This window comes from Diceros bicornis, chromosome 18 (assembly GCF_020826845.1).
Source record: "Diceros bicornis minor isolate mBicDic1 chromosome 18, mDicBic1.mat.cur, whole genome shotgun sequence".
In the NCBI taxonomy this organism is placed as follows: domain Eukaryota; kingdom Metazoa; phylum Chordata; class Mammalia; order Perissodactyla; family Rhinocerotidae; genus Diceros; species Diceros bicornis.
Window position 1 is genome coordinate 9,300,319 of NC_080757.1, and position 26,259 is coordinate 9,326,577.

The 26,259-nt window shown below is 47.9% G+C and overlaps 1 protein-coding gene across 2 annotated transcripts in view; it reads left to right on the top strand.

The window, feature by feature from the left end:
• STX8 (syntaxin 8) overlaps positions 1 to 21,910 on the top strand; it is a 243,449-nt gene extending 221,539 nt beyond the window's left edge. Inside the window, exon 8 of one of the 2 annotated variants that reach the window (XM_058559723.1) lies at positions 21,715 to 21,910. In XM_058559723.1, the coding sequence (XP_058415706.1) occupies positions 21,715 to 21,782 (68 nt within the window). In that variant the 3' untranslated portion in view covers positions 21,783 to 21,910. The remainder of the gene's footprint in view (positions 1 to 21,714) is intronic. The other variant, XM_058559724.1, reaches the window with a different exon arrangement.
• Positions 21,911 to 26,259: the final 4,349 nt, after the last annotated feature.

The following is a 26,259-nucleotide window of genomic DNA, read 5'->3' on the forward strand; positions in this document are numbered from 1 at the left end:
CCTTACCGTGGCCTCCAAGGCCCTGCAGAACTTAGCCCCTGGCTCTCTCACTAAACTCATCGTGATTTCTCTCCTTCTCATTGGCCAATTCTAGCCACAGCGGCTCTCTTTCCATTCTATGAAATCCCCAGGTGCTCTGTGCTTACTGCACTCTCCAGCTGGAATGGTTTTTGCTCAACTTTTCTTGTGACTGAATCCTTAACTTTTAGGTTCCAACTTAGCACCTCCACAGAAGGCCATATCTGACCATCCATTAAAGTAGTTCTTATCATAGCACCTTGTTTGTTTCCTTAGCACTTACCCATGATTTGTAATTATTTCATTCTGTGATTATTTGAATGTCTGTCTCCCCCATTAGCATGTAAATTCCTTGGGGCCAGGTATCATGTCCATCTTGACCCTTGTTGTATTCCCAGCATCTAAAATGGTACCCGGCACAGAGTGGGTTAGTGATGGATGGAGGATGACTGGCTTCTCTTCTCTCTATTCAGCCTAGACCCCATCATAAGCCATTTTAGTTCTGTTCTCGCTAACCTTCACCAGCTGTCATTTCCAACTGTTGCTTCTCTTATACCTCTACCCACACCCTGTGCTCCAGAAAGCTTCAGGATTTCTCATTTGAGAAATAGTAGTAGGGATATTCTCCAGAGTGACAAGGAAGTTAACCAGAGAAGAGTTTGTTCTTTACTCACCTTAAGTCAAGAAGACTTTTATCCTAATTAAATCTACAGACACTATAGAATCTGGATTTGAAATGGGGGTGGATGTTAAAAGGTAACTCTGACTAAAACCAATTTTCTTTGTGTCTTAGATATCTCATTGATGGCCTAAAAGTCTGTTTGGAGAAGTGATGGAAAGCCTTCCAGCCATCTCGCTGATGGCCCAAAATTTTGCAATTAGAAATTTACTCCTTTAGTTCAAATCTGTCCTTTGTTTCATGTTTCAGTAGCATGAGATATATATCAATTAAACTTTTGTTCTTTGGGGGACCTTTTGGTTGGGAGGGAAAAACCCAGAGAATCACTCAGATTATTACAGTAAAGGTGGGTTTATTCTAAGGACACATGTTACCGTTCTTAGGAAGTGGGGCAGACGTGGCAAGCTTGCATTGCTCCTTATTTTCTAGTTCAACTCCAGAGAAAAGACTGTTTACCCAACTCAGCTTCATGTGCTGGGCAAAAATAGGTCAGAGGCTGCTGGCCAGCCTGTGGATTGGCTGACCTCTCTTTGTATGCCCAAGTCACCTTGGCTCGATGGGTAGGATCATGGGATATAAACCACAGCTGCCTTGGCTCACCCCTTAACCAGAGCTTTGGTTGAAACAGATCTCATTTGAAGGGGCTGTAGGCACACCACGAAACGTGCCTGGTAAAGCCTCAATAATAAGAAAAGCGAGTATTGAGCACTTACTGTGTCACAGGTACTATTTCCAGTACCTTATATATACTACTGTTATCCCATTTTACCGGGGAGGCCCAGACAGGATAAGTAGCTTGCCCATGATCACACAGATGGGAAGTAGGGTAGCCAGGATTTGAACCCAAGCAGTCTGGCTCTAAAGCCATGGGCTTAACCATTCCCTACATGTTCCTGACACGGTACGAGTAAAGACACGGTGACGGCCATGTGAATGGCTGAGGGCCGTAGAGGTAGAAGGACCAAGGAAGACGCAGGGAGCGGCGGTGGTCCCCCGGCATCAGCTGGGCTGGCCCTTTATTTAGGAGCGATGGAGGAAGCTCCAAGGGCAGAAGAGTCGAGCCTAGGCGGTAAGAGCTAAGGGAAGGAAGTCTCCATGGGTGCTTGGAGTAAGAGTGGAAATATATTGAGGAAGAGACCTAAGAGGTCTGGGTAGACCGCTCAGTGCTGGTAGGCTGGAGTAAAGAGGAAGTCTGTGTCATCAGAAGCAAAAGAAGTGGAAGTTGTAAAGAGACCATTAACTGTAATAGTCAAGTAATGAAGATTTTGGTGGTTCCTGTGACCTAGGGACATTATAAAGAAGTGGTCATTTCCCCAGAACCAACATGAGACTGTAATGATAAAAAGATGGGTTATGATGCAGTGACTCTAATCATATATTCAGTACCATTCAACAAGAATGGAAAAGCAGCAGCACCTCATATCCAGGAAACTGTCGAAAGGGGCCGCTTAGAGCAGATTGCCGAGCATGTCAGACTATACCCCAGCAGCGCCGCTAAGCTGAGGTCTAGCCACGTAAACACAGGGCTGCTCCGTGGCCAGGCTGGGCAGCTTGGATTTCCAGCGCGAGATTCAGAATGAGGGGGCGATCGCCAAAGCAGAAAGGCCTCAGGCCAATTATGCAATTAGCCAGTAGCCTATGCTGGCCTCCACATTTGTTTAGATAAATTTTGAAATCATCAGCGAGCTCTTGAGCCAGATTCTTTCCTTGTGAGGAGAAAGTCAGACTATATAAACCTGCATAGCGCCACGCAGTATGGGTGTGGGACAAGTTCTACTTCCCACCCCCAGGCAGGAGCAGAAGCATTCTGTAGAGAGACCTTTGGTTGTGTGTGGCCTCATGTGGTCCTCGCTGGCGGGAGGGAATGGGTCGCCACTGACCATAGGAGCCGCGACCTAGTGACCAGGCTGCTGTAAGCACGCTGCCCGCCCGGCCCTGCCCAAGAGCCCCACTTCACGGCTCATCCCCAAATGTGAACCTGTGAGCGGATGTTAACAGCAAAGACTGGAGCTCCAGGAGAGGGGAGGGCTTTAGCCTTTTCCTTCTGAGATGACCTTTGGGACCCAGAAAGGAGAACTGGGCTCCAGTTGCTTTTAATCGAGGTGCTCAGAGTGCTTCCCACGTATCTCATTGATCCTCATGACACCCCTGAGAGGTCAGTTCGTTTGAGATTTATACAAAGTTATGATTATGTCTATAGATTTGAGTTCCTGACTCTATGTCATTCTAAACCTTGAGTCTCATCCCCATCTCACTTTTGCTAACATAACTAAACCCTTTGGGGAATGAAATGTCTCAGGCTTTAGCCTAGCCAAAGGGTGATTTTTCTCCCCCTTCCTTTTTTGTTGTTGTTAAGTTTGATTTATTACCTAGCATTCTAGCCAGGCTCGATGGATGTTCAGAATATTATAAATAATGTGGATTGAAAAGATTGTGCTGAAATGTTTATTGCGTTCTTAGAAAGAGAACAAGGAACGACGTGGAGAGCGTGGCTGTGGTGAAGGAGGGGCGTGAGGAGGTAGGGAAGGCAAAGCTTGCTCCTAGGATATTTTAGTGTGTCAATAAAAGACAGTGCTCTGAAAGGAAAGAACGTATATTGCAGTCCTGCTATCAAGAATGCAGAAGTGTTCCAGCGGGTGTAAAGAATATACTTCAAGAATGTAAAGACCATAAGGAACTAATCACTAGACATTCCCTCTCTCATTTCCTCACCAACTTTGCCCGAAGAAAGCTGTTCAGAGAGTCTGCCCATGCTTTAAAACTAGCTCTCCAGCCAGCTAGCTTCGGGGTACCCTCTGGGATGGCAGGCAGCTGTGGCTAGCTGTGTGTGAGTGAGAAAGCACCTCCTTTTGACTTATTTTGCACCCAGTGCTTCAGCACCCTGAATCTTTGTTCTTTGGGTGTGCTAGGAAAACAAATTTTATCTAAGAAAGGACCCCTAATGCGGGGCAATAAATGTCACGCTGGCCCATTTGCATCCAGCGACTGCATTTGAGGCTGAAATCATACCAGCTCCCTTCTGCCATGTAGTTCTTTCTCATCACAGGTTCTTCCTCTCCTGGGCCTTTCCTTAGGCGTTTATGAGGCAGAAGGGTCAGAGTTCCTTACTAAGGAACTAAGGCCGTCTGGGTCAACCTGGTGCTAGGTAGAACAGCCTGGCAGTCTGGTGGAGAGGGTTCTCTGAGCCTCTCTTTATTCTAGGTGAGAGCAGTCTTTGGCCCCTCCAGCTGCTGCTCTGCTTTTGCAGGCCTCCTCAGAACAGAACTGTCTTTTGTCAAGAGGAAGTGAGGCCGAGGTAGTATTGGTGTGGGGCTGGGGAGAATTGTGACAGCAAATGAGTTTTGTGTGTAGAACACATCCCAGGCTGCTCCACTTCCTCACGAGGCTGTGTGTTGTCAGCAGGGACAATCATTGGGTGCCTGCCTTGCCCCCAGGACAATGGCCTTCCTGCCGGCAGGGGACCCACCAGCCATTATCTTCGTAGTGCCCAGAGAAAGCCACAGCTTTCCTGTCATGTTAACAGATGATATTTGATTTTATGGTGTGGAGAACTTCCAGTGAGCTTTTGATGCTAACCTCTAAACCAGTGGTTCTCAAACTTGAGCACCAGAAGAATCACGCAGAGGGCTTGTTAACACCCAGCTTCCTCGGGCCCACCACAGAGACTGGGACTCAGTAGGTGGGGGGTGGGGCCCTCGAAGTCGCATTCCTGGCCAGCTCTGAGGTGATGCTGATGCTCCTGTGATCACGCTGTGAGGAGCACCGCTCTAAACAAACAGCGTGTCTATTGTTAGGTAATTTTTGGTAATTTCCTTCTCAGGATGTCTGCGAATGGAGGGTGATAAAAAGTTACAGGGAATGAATGAAAAGTGAGCTGGGACTGTTCAATTCAGTACAAGGAGGGGTCCACTTGGCTGAAAACTCTGAGTCTAAATCATCTGTGTTAAAAAGAAACCCACGGGCATCTGGTAAAATCCCAACATTTCGCTAAAATGTAACTGTTCATTTATTTGAAAGATACGTATAGAATATGTTTTCCTAGAATTTTTTATTCAGGTCATTAACCACTAATGGGCAATATATTGATTTCGAATTTGGCAACAGCAACTGTTCTTACTTTACTTGTACCCTTTTATAGTTCTTTAGAATCAATACTCCTTAATAACCTGTTTTATTGATAGTTTATACTCTTTCATTCATTCATTCCTTCACTCATTCATTCGACACACATTGAATTATTGAGCAGTTACTGTGTGCCAAGTACCGTTCTGGCTGCTAGAATACCTCCACATTAACTACCACCAAGTGAAAACGTCATTTGAGATCCATACTCCTGACTCTTAATATCCAGGCCATATTTGAGTCTAAACGATGAGCAGCTATCTAGTCAACCAAAACAGAAATACATACTGAGCATGTATTATGTGACATCTGTGTGGGGCACCTGTGGATAACACGCTGGGGACACAGCCATGGAAACGCATGATCTGTCCTCTCAAAGAATTTACAGACTATCAAGGAAGGTAAGCCAGGAACCCAATCAATTGTTAATTTACTCAAATACTGAGTTAATTTCTGTAACGTATGTGTTCAGGATGCAGAAGCAGCGTAGGAAGGACTGCCTTGGGCATGGGGGAGAAGGTGGCGCTGGGGAGGGAGGGCTCTGAGCGGAGGCCTGAAGCCAGCATTGGTGTGCTGGGTGTGAGGAGCCGGCAGAGGGCTCTGAGGCGGTGTGAACAATCCCTGCCAAGGTGCAGAGTGTGAGAGGGCACGTCGTGTTGAGAATGAGGGGCCAACGTGGGAAATCTAGATCGTTTCATTGGGAATGTGGCCTAATTCAGCTTTTTTATTTTGCTTTGAAATGATTTCTGAAATATCTGACAGACCATGTTTAATATAAGCCAGCAAATATCTCAAAGCCAAATCTGATATTTTGAATTATCTATTCTACATTTCTTCAGAAGAGTGGATAAGGAGAAGTGATGGCATCATTTTAGTATTATCTTCAAACTCCTTTTATTATTTGCACTAACAACACACATTTGAAAGGCAGGTATTTTGTGGTATGTGAGAGGCAAATACCTGTATTGGGTTGAACAGGCTAATGTGTGACCATGACACTCACATTGTGACACTACACTTTGTGGTCATCAGTGTGCCTTTTCTGTGACTGTATTTTTATGGTCTATTTAAGCCCCTTACACACTGACCACCTTCAGAGGAAGGGAGAGGAGAAAGACTTCTACCCAAGTTGCCTCATCCTAGAAAGTGACGTAAGCCACATTTCTTATGACAATACTCCAGGCCATTTCCCTCAGAATCGGCTGTTTCCCAGTCTTTCAGCTCTGCTACTGTGAATCCTTGGGCCTCAAATACTTCTGTTCATCCTTCCTGCCACCAGAATCCTTGTTCAACAGTTTTCAGGCTGGCCGTATTCTAGAATGTATGGCTTGGGATCTTGTCCATTTGTTTTCAGTAGACTCATTGGTGACAGCATTGAATCTGGGCACAATGTCAGAGCTGCATAGGAGTTTGGAGGGCACCAGTTTCCACTCTAAGTCTTAGGAACACCCACCGTTTGCTGCTACACTGACAGTGTATAACCTTCCCTCTGCGAAGGTCAAGTTCTATGGATGCTTGGATGATACGCTGTTCATAGAAGGATGTCTTTGAGGGTGGTGAAAGTGTTTGAGAATAGTACTGAGTGGAAGTGACATGGGTGCAGCATTCCCCTTGACGAAGGGAGAGTTCACTCCACGGTATGAATACACTGTAGTGAAACTGTGCATTTGGTGGAGAGCTCTGCAGCCTGACTGTTCCTGTAGCTCCTGCATATTTCCTAGATGGAACTGCAAGTCTGATGCTGCTTTTGGAAGAGGCCCTTTTCCCATGATCCAGTGCAGAGCAGCTTCTCAGTCTCTTTTTTGTTCTCATTCTACCAATCTAGGTGATACCCACAGGGCTCGCAACTCTGAAGGCTGTCTTCCTGCTCCTGATGAAAAGTTAGCAGTTGACCAGTGTGCTGGGTAGTTTTCACTCCATCCCTGCAGCCAAGCATCTCACTGCAGCGCTGTCATTGAATTAGTGTTCCAAGGCCTAAAGAGGAGACCATTGGGCACTCTGGGGAGAAGATACGCTTCCCTTTTGATAGAACAAATATGAATCGCATTTTATTGAAGTGCTCTTAATTTAGGTATTTTTATACATATAGAATACAGCCTGTTGGAGAACCTTGTGTGAGCATAAATTTCAAAATCTGTTTTCATGATAGAGTCTTTGACAAGTGAGGTAGAGAAGATTTTCAAGAGAAGTGTGGCAGCCATATTTGGCTGCATTGAGAGTAGTTATGCCTGAGGGCAGGAGGCTGGCGGGATTCTCCTCAGGGGTCCCTTCCTCCTGCGGTGTTGGGGGTGTGCAGTGGGGAGGACATGGGCAGCAGTGAAGACTTAAGATGATCACGGAAAGGGGGCAAATCAAAGTGTATTTTATCCCAAGATTGATGATTGTGAATGCCACTTGTGTAGCAAGAACAATTTCCAGTAAGTAATAATAGCAGCTAATGTCACTTGAGAACGTGCCATGCGCCAGGTAATGTGCTCAGTACTAAACATTTTACCTTGTTTCATCTCCGTGACCACTCTGGGAGCGGAGAGTTAGTGTTCTCCTGATTTTAGGCTTAGAGCATTGGGTCCCTTACACAGATGACAGAGCTGTGATTTGAACGCAAGCCGTCTGGTTTCTCAGCCCACGGCGCAACTCTAGTTCCTATGCTGTACGGCCTCCCCAAAGGGGAAACCTTGTATTCACGCATGCGGTCATACATTCTCATCTGCCGTCATTTTGCCACACAGTTGGAAAGTGACACACACAGTGCTAGAAGTTAGTGGGCCAGAGAGCATCAGATCACTTAATGGTGACCACTCACAAGCAGGGGTGGCCTCTTGAACACAGTAGAGCTAATTTTTCTGCCTCAACGATGGGGACAGGCTTCACAGCCAAACTGAGTAATTATGACATATGTTCTGGTTATTTGGGAAAAGACGGCTCTTAAAGTGAAAGGACCACGTCTGGCTGCTCTCTCCAGCCCTTATTTTTCTTTTCTCCCACAGCTCTTAACAGTCATCTTTCTTCCGCCCTCCCCACTGTGGCTCTTGGTTATATATAGCTCATGTCATGTTGGAGGCCAAAGGAATGCTGAGATTGGGGGGCGGGGGGGGTGCAGATGTGGCCTCCACGATGACAGAGTGGTCCTCTACCCAAAGCACCAGAAATGGTGCTAGTAGTCTCCACTTTAATTGAAATGCATTTCCCCAGATTCTTCCAAACTTCTGGTGACACCTTGTGTCTACTATTTCATCCTACTTCTACCACCACACCTGGCTTCTTTTTCAATTTCAGCAACCAGCTGGTGGCCAACACTGTTACAAAGTGAAAGGGCCCCTAATAAAGGCAGCAGCCATCAGTTTAAGAAGGACACTTTTCATTTTGGCGTAGAACTGTCGAAACAGGCCATCTGAGGAATAGCTGCTATCCAAGCGGCCTACTGCTGCTTGCTTCATATTAGACCACATGTCCCCACAGACCAGGCAGGTACCAGAGTTCGCTGGCCAGGGTACCCTGCCCTGGAAAGTGCTGGGAGCCCATTGACAAGTTCTTCCTCTCCAACTCGCCTTTTCCTACACTCCATAATAAGTCCCCTTTCTGTTTCCAGTTGTCATTACATCACCCTTCATTCCAGCAAACTTTCGTAATGTGTTATTTCTAAGCTGACATATTATTAACATTCAAGGATGGCAGTTTCCTGGTGCCATGTAGGAAGGCACCCTAACCTTGCCCGCCATATGTTTCCATATCCCACTGTGGGATGACCGGTTTCTGGAAAGTATTAGCACTCCTTCCCCCATATGCTTCTAGAACCTGAGGGAAAGGGGATGAGTGCCTTTGAGCCACCTCCTACCATACAGAATAGGAAGAGAGGAGCTGTATTTTTCTTTGTAGCGCTTACTACCTTCTAGCACACTACATAATTTACTTATTTTGGTTTATGTCTGTCTTCACCCACTGTACTCTCCAACACACACACACACACACACACACACACGAATAGCAACGCACCGAGGGCAGGGATCTTTGTCTGTCTTGTTCATTGGTCTATCTCCAGTGCCTAGAACAGTGCCTGGTACCTGGTACATGGTCAATCAATTTTTGTTAAATAAATTAAAAGCCAGTAGTGATGCAGAAACCAGAGGATATCAGTATTGTTTTTGCTTTCCTAACCACATCAGGAGTGGGGACCTTCTGTTTCATTTGTTGATGAAACATTTATTGAGCATCTCATTTTGTGGTATATATGATGTATACAAGGTGCCTAGCACCACTAATGGTGGTAGACATGGCTCTTATTAGAAGCACCATGGTGGCAGGAACAGTGTGCATTCGCCTGGGACCTGCTTGACCCAGACACCCTAGGGCCCCTACATGGTATGCCCTGGGGGAGGAAGGATCCCCAAGAGGGAAGGCTCTAGCAACTAGTTCATCCCCACCAAGATGTTCTTGTTAGCTTTGTTTACAGAGGGGGACTCTCCCGTCCTGATCTTTGCTCCACATACCTCTTGCCTCAGAACTTGAGCACATGTCTTATCCACTTTGAGTCTTCAGGACACCTATAGCATTAATCAAAGAATACTGTAAAATAATAGGATGTGTGACTATGAAAGAGAAGAGTTTGGTATCTGAGAAGGCCTCTTAATGGTGACAGCTATTTCACATGGACCTTGGCCTATTCAGAATAAGGTGCTAGATGCAACACAAGACTGTATGCTCTAAGGAGCAACGCCTTTGAACTGTCCTCTCAACACTAGACCAGTAAAGCGAAATTGTTCTCATGTTACTCTTATATTTTTCCAAATAATTAGAGACAAAAGCTGATGGTGTCTTTAGTGAAAGATCTTGGTTACAAGTTAAGAGGCAATGACTGGCTCATTTAGGTTAAAGAACATGTAATTTATTTGAATGATGTTGGGTTACTTGTGACAATCCAAGGAATAATTGAGCCAGCCAGGGCTTAGGTAGAGTCGGAACAAAGTGCTGAGACCTTCTGGCCTGAGTTTGTGGATCACCCTTCACATGTGTCACCATTACTGTAACTGAGCCGCAGCTCTGCTCAGTCCCAAATCCAAAATTCCTGGAGAGGAGAGCCTGGTTGGCCTCACCTAGGCTCCACCACTGGACCCAGGAGCTGTGTATATAGAGGCAGGGTCAAGTTGAACAGACATGGCTACTGCCAACCTCTTCCCCGCCCCCACACCCCCCAACTAATATGTTCTTTTGGGGTTTTGAACTCAGAGACTCAGTTCAGATCTACTACCCAGCAGCCTTTGGCATCTTGGTCAAATGATTTACTTTAAAAAAAAAAATCAAATGGATAAGCATTTGATGTACTGAAAAAGCATTCTCTTGATGCGGCCTCTCTGCTCTGCCTTTCTGTACCTGAGTTAGAACTCTGGCCGCAGCGCCCTCCTGTCACCTTGCCCGGTATCCCTAATTGATGCCAGCTGATGTTTCCCAGTCCATACAGCACAAGTGAAGGGGTTTGTGATGGTGAATCCATAGCCTGACTGGAGCCATCCAGAAATCTTTTGACACTTAGTCAGGAGGGAATTGTCAAAACAAGATATCCATAGCAGAGTTCCCGACTGTCTTTTCAAAGACGCTTGAATTTCTGCCAGACTCCAGACAGCTTCACATTCCCAGGGGTAACACGCGGCACAATGAGGGGATATTTCTTAGCAAATATTGATGCACCAGAGAATTGGCTTTAAATTATTGACTTGACAACTCATAATAAGCTGCTTTTGATTGCTGATATGAAGGATTATCTATTTACAATTGAATTCTGCTGTTGAATTGTGGTGATTGCTGGGCTGAACTTATTTCAGGGAAGGGAAATGAATAACACTTTAAGAACACAGATGGGGCCTAGAAACTAGTCAGCACTTTCTGTGCAGGAAGCAGCAATAATGGCTGAGTTTTTACATACTCCCTCTAAGGAACGGTATCATCTACAGAGGTTTTTTGTTTTGCTTTGAGGAGGCGGGGATGGGTTGCTTTTCTGACTCTCTCATGCGACTGGGAGGCCCATAAAGAGCCACTGTGTATCTTTGCCCCCGTTGGACCTGACCCACACTAGGCACTCAGTAAACACTTGTTGGGTTCAGTTCTGTTGTGAGTAAATCCAGCTCTCTCAAGCAAATCTTACCCAAGGCAGTGCCCTTGGTCAGCTGCCCATCGGGACAGCTTGACCAATAAGTCTGACCCTTTTGCTGCGACCTGATTCGCCCTGTGCTGGTGAGATGAGCTCTCACATTGGGTCTCTGTTGACCAACTGTCGGCCTTACCACGGCCTGGTGGCTGTGACAGAGCCACCTGATGCCCAGTGAGGCCCGCATTCCCCAGATCTCAGAGCCCAGACTCTGGGAACCTGCCTTTCGCTAGGCCTCCATCCAGCTCCTCTGCCCCGTCTCTTGCAGTCTTAATTCCTTTTAATTTCCTGTTTCTAGGCAAGTCCTTTTTTTTCTCATCCCAACCCCCACTCCTCTCAGGTCACCTTACCCTGATTCCTGCTTCCTGCTGAAAATGCTCTCACTCTTTCTGGCCCCCAGATGTCTTTCTCCACACTGTTCTCTTCTCCCACAGTCAGCTACCTTCTCTTTACAGTTGATTCTTTTCAAGTTTTTCTGTTTAGACAAAGCATTACCTCTTGTCTGCATTGAAATGGGGTGCCAGCCCAGGGACTGGGGAGATGAATTTTTCCCAGATGGACCCTGGGCCTTTAGGAGACAGGGGTGAATTGCCAGTGTAAGGAAGGTACCTCTCCCCTCCCCATGTCACCTCAGCACAAATCCAGACACACTCAGGGACACTGGGCTTGCCACTCCAGAGAGTCACTTCAGAGAAGACCACAGTTCTTACCTTTAGGAAACTCATACTTTTCAGAATGGAGCCAGTGTTTAGTCAGCACCAGCCATGTGCCAGGCCCTTGGCCATTATGAAACGTCACCTAATCCTCCCGCAGCCTTGGGAAATGTTTGTTACCCCTTGTTAGCCCTGAGGAGGCCAGAATGCAGAGGTTCTGGGTAACTTCTCACTTACGCTAGCAAGGGGCCGGGCTGGAGTCTGCAAGTCCTGCCTCTTTCCCCTGTGCTCTGTTCCTAGACTGTCATCTTGTCAAAAGGCACAAACACAGTCACGGACACATTCAGTCTGAGTCACATAAAGCCGAGATAAAGTTAAGATCTCTTTACTTCAAGTTTTCTTTGTTTTCAGTCAGAATCAAAACAGAGGCAGATTCCAGGCCAATTCTTTGCTTTCTAATGTATTTCTGTGAGGAGTTGCACGTCACCTCTGCGTCACAGGCCATAGGTTTCCACCTTCATCTGGCAGGACTTCCGTGGCCTGCCCAGGTTGCTTCCTCTCACCCTGAGCCCCGGCTGCCTGAGGACAGCCGAGCTCCACGATGCTCCATCCCGGAGAATGTGGCCATTTGCCCAAAGCCAGTCCTGCTGTTGGCCTCCGGCCTTCATAGGGTTCTCCTGAAGGCATTGTGGGGTGGTTAAGCTCTGAGCCCCCATTTTCTCACCAATAAATAGGGGGAAATTGTTGCTCTACTAGCCTCATTGCCTCGTGGTGGGAATAATATGAGATTTGAGCACTGTAAAACTTTCTGAGCATGTGTACTTCATGGCATAACAGTAACTCCTATTTTTACTTCTGTTCATGTTTTGCTGCTGTTATTATTTTCATTGTCATTGTCATTATCATTTGTGCCTTCATAGCTAGAGTGCCAGGCTCCCCAAGCTCTGAGTCCCTCTCTGTCCCACGTAGTTGAACATGTTACAGTGCTGGGCATATCACAGCTCCCTCGGGCTTCCTGCACGTCTTCCAGGTGCCCCTTGGGCTTTGCCTTAACCTTCTCCTTCTCTTGCCCGTGACCCCGTCCTCAGCCTGTGCCCCTGCCCTGACCTCCCCTTCCTCAAAGGCCTTTCACATGTCGGTTTTCACAGTTTCTCTCACCTGGTGTCCACTTGGCTGTGCTCTGCTTGCCTTTTGACTTCAGCCAGCGTCTCGCCCAGCACAGCTGCCCTTCCTGTGGCTAATAACCGAAACAGATGCTGCCAGATGTTCCACTCTGAACTTCCAACCTTGCCTGGACGCCCGTCACCACTGCTGGGCCTGGGCTAGAATTGGGCTCTCTGTTTCTAAACTAAATGCCACCCAGGTGTTCCTCTGTTTTTGCACCTCTTCCTTCTCTTGTGGAGTGAATGACATTTTATTTCTGTTGTTAAACTGAGAGGCCGGCTCTGTCACAGGACCTTTATGGAGCATCTGCCGTACGCAAGGCACCATTCTTAGGCAAAGGGTTATACAGGAGCAAAAAATGTCACCAGAGCTAGCCAGGTATGTTCTAGAAGTTTTATGTACTTCATCTTATTGAATCCCCACAACAAGCTATGAGGTCGGTATTTTTAGGCTTGCTTTATAGACGATGGAACCGAACTCAGAGTGAAGGAACTTTCCCAACATCTCACAACTAGGAAGTGGCAGGTTTGAAGTCCAGTCTCCCTGATTCCCAAACCAGTGCCCTTCCACCACATCAGACTCCACAATCCCTGTTTTTAGAAATTCTATGATCTAAGGAAAGAAATATGAATAAATAATATAAGACTTTACAGATGGAGTACAATCGTTTAAGAGCATTAACCTGGCTGTAAGTGCTTCTCGGACTCCAGGGGAGCCGAGGTCGTTACAGGCTGAGTGGTCTTCGTGGTGGAGTCTGAGCCTCGTTCAGCACCTCCGTCTGGGGATCGGGTGAGGAAGGGATGAGGGTGTAAGCAGAGGGGGCAGGAGGAGGTAAGGTCTGTAGAGGAGATGGGGGAGCCTGCTGGAACCGCAGAGGGAGGTTCACCCACAAACAGAGACAGGAAAGCCTGGAGGGACGGGTTGATGCCAGGTGAGAACAAAACCAAACCCAGCAAATCAGAGGAGACTCAGGCTTTTGCTCGGTGTTTTAATGAAAGCACGAGTGGGGGAAAGTAAAATGCGGAACAATGGGGGGACATAGATTCAAGAGAGGAGAGAACAGAGGCCGTAGACACCCCTCTCCCACCACCCCCACTACTTGGGCAAACCCAGGCCCCCATAATGGCTTTCCCCAGTCCCGCCAAGCTTCTGGGCTGGTTGGAGGAAGGCAGCCAGTGCCCACACCCTGTGGCCACGAGCAAAGCAAACAGGGCAGGTCGAGGCCAAGGGGTGATCTCAAGGGTAACTGCAATTCTCCAGCCATTCCATCTGAAATCAAAATGTAAATATGTTCACCTTCTCTGCACTGCGTCTACTCTTTTCTTAGCTTATTTGCCCAGTAATGGGATTAAAGGGAACATTTACATGAACTTTTGAAAACAAATATTCCAGTTTTGTCTTTTCTCCTGCTTATTCTCCGCCTCAGCTCAGGAGTCTGCTGCAAAACTTCTGTTTGATCAGTGAGAACCACCTGGTTAATACATAAGCAAATGTCACCTATCGAAGGGCTGGAGAAAACCCCACAGAAAGACAGGAGTCTTTCACAAATGTCCTCTGGGTCTTTAGAGATTTTTAGCTGTGGGAGGGTTGTTTGTTGGCCCTGACTCTTCCAGTGTGAAGAACAAGGCAGACAGTAAGAGATTATATGTTTTCGTTCAAAATAACCAACAATAAGAGGCAGCCAGTGTGGGTTTCCTGTGATAAACAAAACCAGATAAAAAGACTTCCACATAAAATTGCCCTTCATATCCCCCTGCCTCCTGCCGCCTCACTCCTCCATCCCCCCTGCTCTCCCACCCTGCTTATCTCCCACCTTCCCCCACGGCAGAAGGGGAGAGGTGGCCAGTACAGAGGTCTGCTCTCTCTCCCAAGAAGAGCCAGACTCCATGTTCTCTCCTCCCCTCCTCCTCGTCAGTAAGTCCTAGGAGCTGTTACCTATGCTCAGCTGTGGCAGAGGTGTTGGCAGCACAGCCTCCGTAATTTGCAGGTTTCCAGTGTTTCACTGGAAAAAAATATGGACCATTAATCCAGATGAACAATCTTCAGAAAACACGACACTGTTCCTGAGAGGCTGTGTTTCATATCCTTTCCCTGTTTGAAAAGGAGTTTGTTTTTTTACATCTTTTTTTAATTGCTATGAGCTGGACTTGTAAATATTGTAAGTGGTTGAGTAACACTCATCTGGTAAACTGACCAAAGGAAATGGACATTTTTTTCCACTCTTGTAACTCTGGCGTCCCAGGCCTGCCCCTGAAAGGGGGCACTTGGGTACTGGAAGGCAACGGCTGTGCCAGGTGCCGGCAGTACCAGGCACGGGGCTGAGGGAAGCGCGGGGGAAGTGATCCGTGGTCAGGAGCCTCACCAGGTGTTTTTGTGCTGGGCTTAGGGGCAAAGAGCATTCATTGTTTAAGAAGTTGGCGGGTTCCCAGAAGTTCAACTGTCTTTCCTCGTTCTGAAATGTCAAACATTTCCTTAGCTGGGGGATGGATGACTAGACCCCCTGAGGTTTGAGCACTACTCTGAGGCAAAAGAAAGAAGTTCTCTCTTTCACACGTGACTGAATACTATTCAGATTCTTCCCGTGGCCATCGGGCAAGGTGGTCTCCTGCGTCCTCTAGCTGGAACCACTTTCGTACGTCTGAAGTGTTGGAGGCTCTTTCCTGCCCATCTTTAAGAGCTAGCAAACCCTCTGTGCTCTGTGTAGTGGTTGTGGTGGTGGCTTTTTTTAATGATGCCTTATCTTTTAGTGGTACTTACTGAAGTATTTGTAGATGAAATATATTGGATTCACTTCAAAATAATATACAGGGGACAGGGAGCAGGTGAGGGTAGAGAGAAAACCAGATTGGCCGTGAATCGATCCTTGTTAAAGCTGAGTGATGGGTTCATCACAGGTCCCTATAGTCTTCTGTCTCCTTTTCTATTTGTTTAAATTTTTCCACCATAAAAAGTTGAAGGAGAAAGAAAAGAGAAGAGGAGAAAAAAGAGAAGAAACTCTCTATCCCAGTTTTTCAGCCCCAAGTCTGGGCCTTTCTCCCTGATAAACCCCACACTGTGTCGGGAGTCAGGATCCCCCTGGACAGGCCCCACTGGTGCAGAGAAAGGGACATGGGCCAAGGCGTCAGTCCCACCTTCTCTTACCAGCGGAAGGGCCTTAGGGAAGAGAGTTAGCCTTCTGGAACCTCAGCTTCCTCGGATATGAAACAGAGATAGGAGTTATCTATTGCTGAGAATGAAGTGAGGCAATTCACCCACTGCACTTAATACAGAACCTGGCTCACGTGAATATTCCATGTATGGATGGCTTAGCCCCCGCTGGCTTTAAAAAGGTCCTTGGTTACTCTTTCTGCAACATCACTTCAAGGAGAGAAGGGTGCCAGAGCTGTGATCGCATTCCAAGAAAGCCAGACTTCGTAAAGAGAAAGGCTTGCAGCGATAAGGGAGGCAAACACCTTCCCTTTGACCAAAAGAATCCAAAAGGCTACAGTTGGCTTTTGCTTATCACTGTCACTTGCCATCTTAAAATGACTTCCTCAGTTGACCCTCAGTGTATACCAGTTTACTTAAACCTGTTGAAAATCTCCTCCCCAAAGGACCCATGTTTGCTCTGAAAAGGTTTAAAATGTAAAAGTCTTATTTGTCATTGGTCTCAAAGTCCCCCTTTTCAGCTTTGGACAAGAATCCAGTTTATCACGTATTATCAAGTTACTATCTGTGGTGTCAACAGCTGAAAAATGCATTTTCATTTTTCACAGGTATTGTGTACCTTGTCATGCCTTTACGGTGGCCCAATTTGTATAATTCACAGTTTCTGTGATAGAATAATTAGCAGCTTAAAGAGGAACCGTGTATTAATACCAGTTCTGATAGACCCCCCACCTTTCTGCGGACACTGCACTGATGAAGGTCTCCGAAGCCTAGGAGCTTTTCTCTGTCCTCCAGGTGTCTCTCAGTGTTTGTAGACTGGTATTGACCACTTTTTGAATTCTCTCTTTTCTTGGCGTCCTTGACACATTTTCTCAGCTTCTCTCTCCCTATTGACTATTCCTTCTGTGTCTTTCTTATTGGCTCTTCTTGTTCCTTCCAGATAGCCAATACATTTATTCATTTATATACAAAAGAATGTCTTGTGCCTCTTTTGCGAGCCAGGCTCTGGTCCAGGTACTGGGGATATGGTGGGGAACGAGGCAGACATAGTCCATGTCGTAGATGCTCATGTGACGGGGCGGAGACAGATAGTAACTAACTGAGGACCTGAGTCATGATTTAAGAGGGTCACTGCAGAGACACAGCGGGGACAGTGAGAGCACACTCAATTTGAGGTCAAGAAGGAAGTGACAATGTTACTGAATTTTGGAGGATGAGTAGGGATTAACTAGGCCCAGAGCGGGCAGCACTCTCTGGGCGGAAAGGACAGCATGTGTAAAGGCCGGGAGGCAGGAAGGAGCATGGCATGTTGGAGGAACTGAAGGCCAGGCTGGCTGGAGCACAGGTACAGAGTGTGGCTTCAGGGGTAGCAGGGGCCAGATTGCACAGGGCCTTCTAGGCCACCGTGAAGGGTTTGGGGTTCAGTTTAAGCCATCGGCAAGTTTTAAGCCAGGAAGTAACCTGATCTGATTTCCAGTCCAGCTCAGTTGTAGAGAATGGATTGGGTAAAGCAAGCAGCAGGTCGGTCCAGTGCAGTGACCCGAGGAGGAGATGGTGGTAACTACGGATGCCTTGGGGCCTCTTCCCTTGGACTGCAAGCTTCGTGTGTATGAACTAAAACTAGATGTATGGTTTCTTCTTCCCAACCGGTCATTGTTCCTGATTTCTTTGTTCTCATCACTTGTTCTCCCATTCTCATAATCACCCTGATCTGAAAATTCAAGGTCACTTTCTGGCCTCTCCTTTGGGCCATCGCAGCCTCTGTGTGGAACCCTTGCTGCACAAGGAGCTTCTTAGCCTCAAGTGCTCTCTCAGCTCTGATCCCGCCTGAGCATCAGTGACAGTGCTTCTCCTTGAAGCACCACTCATCTCCCTTCCTTCCTCAAAAACTCCATCCTCCCCATCTGTAGAGTAAGCCCAGCTCTGGAGTGCTAGCAGATGCCCCCGTGCTCCACCTCAGTCTGTCTGCTTCCTCCATTTCCATGATTTTTTCCCAATATTGCACAATATAAACCTTTCGCCCCAGCCAAGAAGTGGTGGGATTCTTGCCCAGGTGGAGCTTTCGGTCAACCTGAAGATGTTTCTGGAGGCAGAAATGAATGAAAAGATTTGTTTTCCTGGTTCTGGCAAGAAGATGAACAGAGATGATATTCAATCACACACACACACCTTACGACAAGCATCTCGAAATGCTAGATAAAATATTACAACTCCCCCTAAAATGTTCATGCAGAGCTGAATTTACAAGGAAGAAAGGAAATCCCCAGATAAAAGAAATGGAGTGAGAACTGGCAACCAGAACCTAAGTAAATGGCCTGATGCTGCTCATTATCAGCCATGATGATGTGGAACGGGGCCGGCAGAACTCTGTGGAAGGTTTGCAGACCACAGACAATGTGTCACATCTTCTTTTTCTTTTTTGACAATCCTTTAAAAATAGAAAAACCCTTCTTAGCTCACAGATTGTACAAAAACAGACCACAAGCCAGATTGGGCCCACGGGCCAGAGTTTGCCAACCTGATGTAGAGCTTGGGTTTATGTCCACATGAAGACAGGAGAAAAAAATCTTAGGTCCCCGAGAGGGGGCACTCTCAAAAGATTGGATCATCAGAGAAATACGATGTATTAGAAAAAATTCGGCCACTGTCACAGGGAGATGACAGGGAAGCTTGCCATATATTCTTAAGTCCTTCCTCAGTGTTTGTTTATTTATTTTGTGTGAGGAAGATCAGCCCTGAGCTAACATCTGTCACCAATACTCCTCTTTTTTGCTGAGGCAGATTGGCCCTGGGCTAACATCTATGCCCATCTTCCTCTACTTTATATGGGACGCCGCCACAGCATGGCTTGATAAGCAGTGCGCAGGTCCGCGCCCCGGATCCAAACCTGCAAACCCCAGGCCACCAAAGCGGAGTGCGCAAACTTAACTGCTATACCACCAGGCTGGCCCCCCTTCCTCAGTATTTAAAACCATGGACATGGTGTGCTTACCTGGGTTGGGTTTAAAATTTACACTACATGAATTACATGGAACCCTGGGGATCTGTTGATAGAATTTAGGGAACTTAGATGGGAAGGCAAGTTGCGTTCTTATTTTCACTAATCGCTAATTGAGATTTAGCATTTTCTTCAATTAAGAAAGTAGGCAGCAGGGGCCAGCCCAGTGGCATAGTGGTTAAGTTCGCGTGCTTCATTTCGGCGGCCCGGAGTTTGCAGGTTTGGATCCCAGGTGCGGACCTACTCGCTGCTCATCGAGCCATGCTATGGTGGTGTTCCATATACAAAATAGAGGAAGATGGGCACAGATGTTAGCTCAGGGCCAATTTTCCTCACCAAAAAAAAAAAAAAATCATAAAAAAGAAAGTAGGCAACAAACCACAGAGGTATTGTTAGTACTTGTGACTGTCACCCATGGAAATCACAGATATTTTCACATCAAGGTATAGTGCATGTATTATTATCTCAGAACTTAAAAAATATTTTAATAAGCATGTTTCAATATAATTGGAAATTTTAAAACATATTTCTAAATAATTATTGGGCCAAAGAAGAAACTGATGAAAAATTTTAAATAGTTAGAATTTAGAAACTAACAACAATGAAATTATTTGATATCAAAACTTGTAGGTTCAGAGGGGTAACATTTAGAAGAAAGATGGAAAATGAATGAGCTAACTTTCAATTCAAGAAGTTAGAGAAGGAACAACAAAATAAATTCAAAGAAAGTCTATGAATAGTAGGATTAATAAAAATAAATGCAGAAATTAATAAACAAAATAAACAGATGATCAACAAGGTCAAAACTTGTTCTTGGAAAAGATTAATAAAAAGAGGCACACTTGTGGCGAAGCTAGTCAAGAAAAAGAATGCACAGGGGCCGGCCCCGCGGCTTAGCGGTTTAGTGCGCGCGCTCCGCTGCTGGCGGCCGGGGTTCGGATCCCGGGCGCGCACCGACGCACCGCTTCTCTGGCCATGCTGAGGCCACGTCCCACATACAGCAACTAGAAGGATGTGCAGCTGTGACATACAACTATCTACTGGGGCTTTGGGGGAAAAATAAATAAATAAAAATTAAAAAAAAAAAGAATGCACAAATAAGTGGTGTTAGAAATGAAAAAGACATAGATACAGCATAGTGTTTAAATTATAAGAGAATACAATGAGCAGTGTTATGCCAATACTTTTGAATACTCAAAAAAATGGACAATTTCCCAGAAATATATATCTTAACAAAACCGACTCAAGAAGGAGGGAAAGCAGAATCCCCAGTGTGGGAAGCTATCCAAGTGTAGAGGGAGTGTTGAAAAGACATTGAGCAGCCATTCGTTCATTTATTCAACAAACATGTATTGAGTCTCCACGCCAAGCACTATCATAGAAGCTGGGGATGCAGCGGTCAATAAAATAAAACTCCATACTCTGTGTCAGTTCTGTCCAATAGAACTTTCTGTGAGGATGGAAATGTTCCTTATTGTCTCTGTCCAATATGGTAGCCATTGGCCACATGTGGCTCTTAAGCGCTCAAAATATGGTTAGTGCAACAGAGAAACTGAATTTTTAACTTTAATTTTAATTAATTGAAATTTAAATAGCCTATTGTGGCCAGTGGTTATCTAGCTAGTAAGATCAATAATGTGTTAATGGCTTCTGATAAGAGAATAAGTTGTTGAACTCTTGGGACCCTGACCTTTCCAGAAACAGGTCCTCAATCTGAGGTGGGCAGTCCTGGAGGCCAAATAACCACGTGATCCTGTGCGTTTGACTCACTGGTTACTTCATAGAGCGTTTTCACGTGCTTGGTCTCATCTGCTCCTCACTTCCCTCTCGGGGCCTCAGCAGCTCGGGGACCTTCAGTAAGCAAACGTTTATGGGGTGGTTACTTTGTTGTAGTAGCCACTCTGTCTCTGGTATGCCACGACCATGCGGGCCTCTGGTGCCCAGCCGTGGTCAGCGCTCATTACACATGGCTAAGGGAAGTAGAAGACAGGGAGCTCACTGAGCGAAGGGCCCGCTTCATCAGCATCAGCGGATGGAATGGGCACTGATACATGCAGGAGCTGCAGAGGTGGGGCGGGCTGGCACTGGGAGCAGACAAGGGAGCAGACTGGCAGGGAGGGCTGGTGCTCTCCTTTGTGTCCCCCAGCCAAGAATTTTAGGAAATAAAACCAGAAAATCGTAATATAAAAAATATATATGAAGAAAAATCCGTGTATTGGATATTTTTACAGATGGTGACATAAGTATCTTGGGCATAAGAAGAAAAGGCAAAGCCATGTGGATAGTGGAGAAAATGGACTCTAGAATTAATATTTCTTTGTAAACTCGGAAGTTTACTTTATCGATGCCTCATCAGTGCAAACGGAAAACAGGGCCAAGCTGCTGGGGAAGCTGGAGCCAGGGGCTGTGCGTGCACACCCCTCCCCGCCCCAGTGCCAAGTGGGGATCCCTGCCCAGGTCCCCCCCAGTCCTGCTGTCAGGAGCCCTGGCACTCTGCTGGCACAACTCGCGAGGTGGTGAGGGCTATTCCCAGTTTCCCTGGAGCCCTCCCTTCTGCACCTGCCAGCCTGCAAAGCCAAAGGTGTGCAGCAGCAGCACCCCAGGGCTGCTGACACACCCCACACCCCGAGACTTGAGTGCGCACGCACCCTTGCTGGGGCACGAACTGAAGGCTTAGAGGGCGCGGACATACTGGAGAGCTGCATCCGCTGCCTCTCGGAAGATGCCTAATAGGATGTGCAATGCTTTTTTGGTGGGGATCATTAAAGGGGTCTTTTGTGCTTCTGTTTTTCAGGGATGATTATGGTGATTTTATTGCTGCTCGTGGCTATTGTGGTCGTTGCAGTCTGGCCTACCCAGTAGTGGCAATAAAGGGACCACCAGCCGTGACCTGCCAATGATGGAGAAAGCTCAGCGCCCTTTTGGTACACGAAAGCTGCTCTCAATAAATTCCCCCAAAGCTCAGAACTCGCGATGTGCGTTGTTTCAGTAAAGACGAATAGCATGGCTGCTCTGGAGAGCTGCCTGGAGCATCAGGCCCAGTGTGGCCCTTTGGGTTTCTACCCTGGTCATTTTGGTGCTAGCCAAGGTCCCTCAGATGGTCTCTGCCCCATGGCTGCCAGTGGATTCCAGCCCCTAGCAGTGTGCTGGGCGTTCCAAGGGGTACCATGTTAATAGGCCGTCTGTAATCTCGAATGTCTGGTCTCCTTGGGGAAGTCACATGCCTACATGAGAAACGAGGGAACAGCCAAGGCCATGTGCGTCCAGGCAGGGAGGAAGGAGTGACACGAGGGCCATGTGGAAGGGGTGGCCACACAGGCACGTGTTTGCCCAGGTCACACTCCTAGGGATGCTTGCTGCCATTGCTGAGAAATAGTTCTGAACTGTGCCGTGGGAACTGCCTTCAGACCTGAAAGCACATTTTTTTCCATTTCCTCAAGGATAGTAAACCCATCTTCCAGGGCTGAAATAGCTTTATAAGCAGCCAGAATCAAGTCTGTTGAATCAGGTGGGTGGGGTGGGAAGTGACTGGGCTGGAAAGTACTGTTTAGGGTCCAGAGAAAGGTGGGATTATGAAAGCAGCAACGGCTGCGTTTGGCTCCTAAACTGACTCTGTCAACCCCATGTGTGTGAGTGTACACAGTGCACATATGTATGCGTGCATGTAGGAAAAGGGGCAGACAGATGGGGGAGGCCTGCAGAGGCTGCCAGGCCCCGGGGAGTATCAGTGAGTCCTGGGTTAGCAGGGGCAGAGGGCGCCTCTCTCGTCTCTGTGTGGAAAGCAGGCTGGGCCAGCGGCCTTGCTGTGTCCTCCATGGAGAAAGGGGAAGGAATTATGGTTGATGCTGGTCAGTTTTCAAAGCACAGGATTTCACTGAGGAAAAGGAGAGAACGGGGCTGTGGGAGGGGAGTCCTGGGTGCTCTCCTGTGGATTTCCCTGATAAAGAGGGCCTGACCCGACCCCCCATGGACAGAGACAGACACAGAGGAGAACTGCGGTGCAGCCTGGCGCAGTAGTGTTTCCTAGGAGCTGGAGAGCTAAGCCTCTGCAGTACTGGGAAGACCTGGGGGCCCGATGCCCAGCACTCAGTCATGGGGGAATCATGACTTCCTGTGCTTGGTAAGTCGACTGTTTAGAGGGCAGCAACCGTCTTCCCCATAGCTCTTCCCCAGAGGGGCTGGGTCACTTCAAGGCCCCACCTGAGCAGTCCTTCCATCGCTGAGTGTGTGGTGGTGACACATGCTTCTCTCCTGTGAGAGGCGGTCTAGCCTTGGACCTGCCCAGGTTCGCACTTGGACTCTGCTCCGTAACGGCCAGAACATACAGGAACAGCCTGGATCCATCCCAGACATAGGTGTCTTCTGCTGCACATTCATAGAGGTCATCTAGGGGCTCGGATGACATCTCACTCCAGAACCAACCCTGATGGGGCAGCCACTGCGGGCTCTGGCAGGGGAAAAGGGGACGGTGGAAACCCTCACCCAGCAGTGGAGTGTTCCACCCAGAAGGGAAGCCGTGGCCTCTGCTCACAGCTCACTGACCGGGACGGGTCACAGGCCCTGCTCAACCACAAGGGACCAGCAAGTGCCCAGAAGGCAGAGAGCCTGAACCAGGTGGTGAACGGCCCCAGTGACGACCACACCACTTACCAGCTATGTGACCCTGGCAGGGTACCCCTTCTGTCCCTCTGTTTCCTCTTCTGGAAAATGGAAAGAAGATTTCCTACCTCAGAGGGTTGCTTTGAGGATTAGATGAGTTGGCATGTGTAAGCACAGAGCATACTGCTCAGCTCAGCTGAAAAGGATTCTTCCTTTAACCCAAGTCTCTACCCAGTGGGCCAGAAGGTCTCCACGTCCAGAGCTCGGGGATTCTATCACATGCTTTCAACCTGGCACAATAGAGCAACCTGTTGTGAGGACCTGAGAGTGTGCCTGGGCGGAGCAGAGGCGCTCCTGTCTGTGTGGACCCTAATTCCGCTGACCTCCAGGGGCGGCCAACAAGCAGACCAAGGGTAGGCCTCGTGATGGTGAGCCCTGGGAGCACATTTAGCAGAATGGCCAGGGCCATGTTTAAATGGGAGGTGGCGAAGGGATGACAGGGTGGGAGCGGGGGCAGCTATAAGCATGAGCCGTGCTGTCAGGGACCTGGACTGCAGAGCGAAGGAGAGGAAACGGGAGCAGGCTTGCTGAAGACGGGCATGTTCCCGCAGGAGAGGGGTCGTGCTGGATGGGAGGGCCAAGGGCTTTTGGATGGTAGGATGCCCTGGGATGCATCTTCCTTGAAGTTGACGAGGTGGGTGGTTGCTAACAGATCACCCAATGGAGGGTGAAGAATCCGCAGGGCCACGGCTTCCAGTCTTGTCCTGTGAAACCCCAAGTCTGTATAAACAAGTGTCTCCTTGGAGTCCCCCGCTTTGGGGCCCATGGGAGGTGGCACTGAGGTCTGTTTGACTTTCTCACCTCCTCTTGACTTGCTCAGCACGGAGCCCCGGCAACTCGTGGGGCGTCTTTGAACCAGAGCCATGGCGTCCTGGCTCAGCCACATGGAAAGGCCTTTTCAAGCCAAACACTGAGCCGATGTCTGCACACAGCAGCTTCTGTTCTTTTGACTGAGTGGGCTCTAGGCCCGGCCCCAGCCCTGCTAGCTGGGTGACCTGGACAAGTGACTTCACTTCTCTGGACCTGCAGGCAGGGGAGGGGGATGAAAAGCTGGCCAGCTTAGACTGAGGACCCACCGTCCAAGCCTTGGACAGTACCCCGGCCGGAGGGTAGGACGGTGCCGGGCAGGAAGGCTCCCCCTTTCCTTAGCTTCCTCGGGGGTGGGCTTCTCACGTGAGACACCCGCCCACACCAAACCCCCAAGGGCAGACCGAGAGTGGCAGAGCACACCCACGTGGCTGAAATGAGCCTCTTTGGGGATCTGTTGCATCAAGAGCCACCCTGGAGTAACGTAGCTGACCTAAAGGTGGCATTTTCCAGCTTGGTTTGGCAAGGGCTGGTTCTCCCTCTCAAAGATGTCAGGACCGTGGTCCTGGGTGGCCCGCAGGGCTCTGACTCAGTCGTGTGAGCAGTGAGACCTCCTCTAAGCATAAAGAAGCAAGACAGGCCTTAGCACCCATCACCTTGGGTGCTTTTTCAGTGAAAATAAACTTTATTAAAACAACAGTATAAGTATTGTTTAACTTCACTGATTATTAATTATAAGCATTTTAAGTCTGGATACCATATAAAGAAATCCAGAGAGCTGGTTACAACTGGTTCTTTTGTTCCGTTGAAACTTTATTATTATTAATAACCATAACTAAAGCTTAGTTTTCATCAGCTCCAGGACGATATACTCCTTTCAAGACCTCCTGGGCCCTGGCAGATGCCTGAACTCTCCTTCCACGAGGCTGCTGTGGACTTGCCGACTGCCTTCTGCTTCTAGAACTGTAGGTTCTCTCCTGACTAGTCAGAGGGAAGAGTCGGCCTGTAGCTGAGTTTTTCCTCCCGGTCAGCAAGGTGGGCCTCGGCTTCCTTAACACCCTTCCTCCCTGCAGCCTCAGCTTCGGGGTTACACTGAGAGCTCTTTGCGTAGACTAGTTAAAGATCCTCTTTTATCCAGTTGGGTTTTCTAACCTAGCCCTGCTGAAGTTAAGGGTTTTTTCCCCCTTATTTTAAAAATAAGGACCAAGACTGGTCTTTCCTCTGATTGCTTCGTACAACTTCAAACTTCCTCCCCACTACATGCCAATAACAAGCATTTACCTCTTTCCAGAAATGACTTGCTGTCCTGTTGAGTCTCCAGTTTGATGAAGTAGTGAGTCAAGGCGTCCATAGACTGCATTTCTCACTGGCTCTGTTCAGCCTTTCACTCCCAGTTTTTCTTGGCATATTTCTTCTGTCTTTATTTAGTCTTAAAAGAGCATGGAAAGAGATGTCTGTTCAACAAAATCTGAAACCTAGGAGTGTCTGTGCGGTGAGCGGGCAGTCTCCATCCTGCGGCACTGTCTCTGGGGGCCAGGGAGGGAGGGTTCTACGGATGCGCAAGCCTCCTGGAGAGTTGGCCGAGCCTGGGGTGCTCTCGCCAGTAGGGTCCGGGCTTTTGACTGGACGCACTCGACCCTGAGTTCCTGGTGGGGATCACTCAGCTTCCTTGTGCCCCAGCATTCTGGTCCCTAAAATAGACTTTTCCAACCACCTTGGGCCAGTACTTAGCAGCCACCCAGCTTATTTATTTCCTGCACTGAGTTTGGTAGATGTCGGTGCCTTCTCTCCGCAGCTAGTGGAAGGCCCTGGGACGCTGCTCACAACCCATGTTCTAAGGGGTCTCTGATCAACAGTGTTTCCTTCAGGCCAG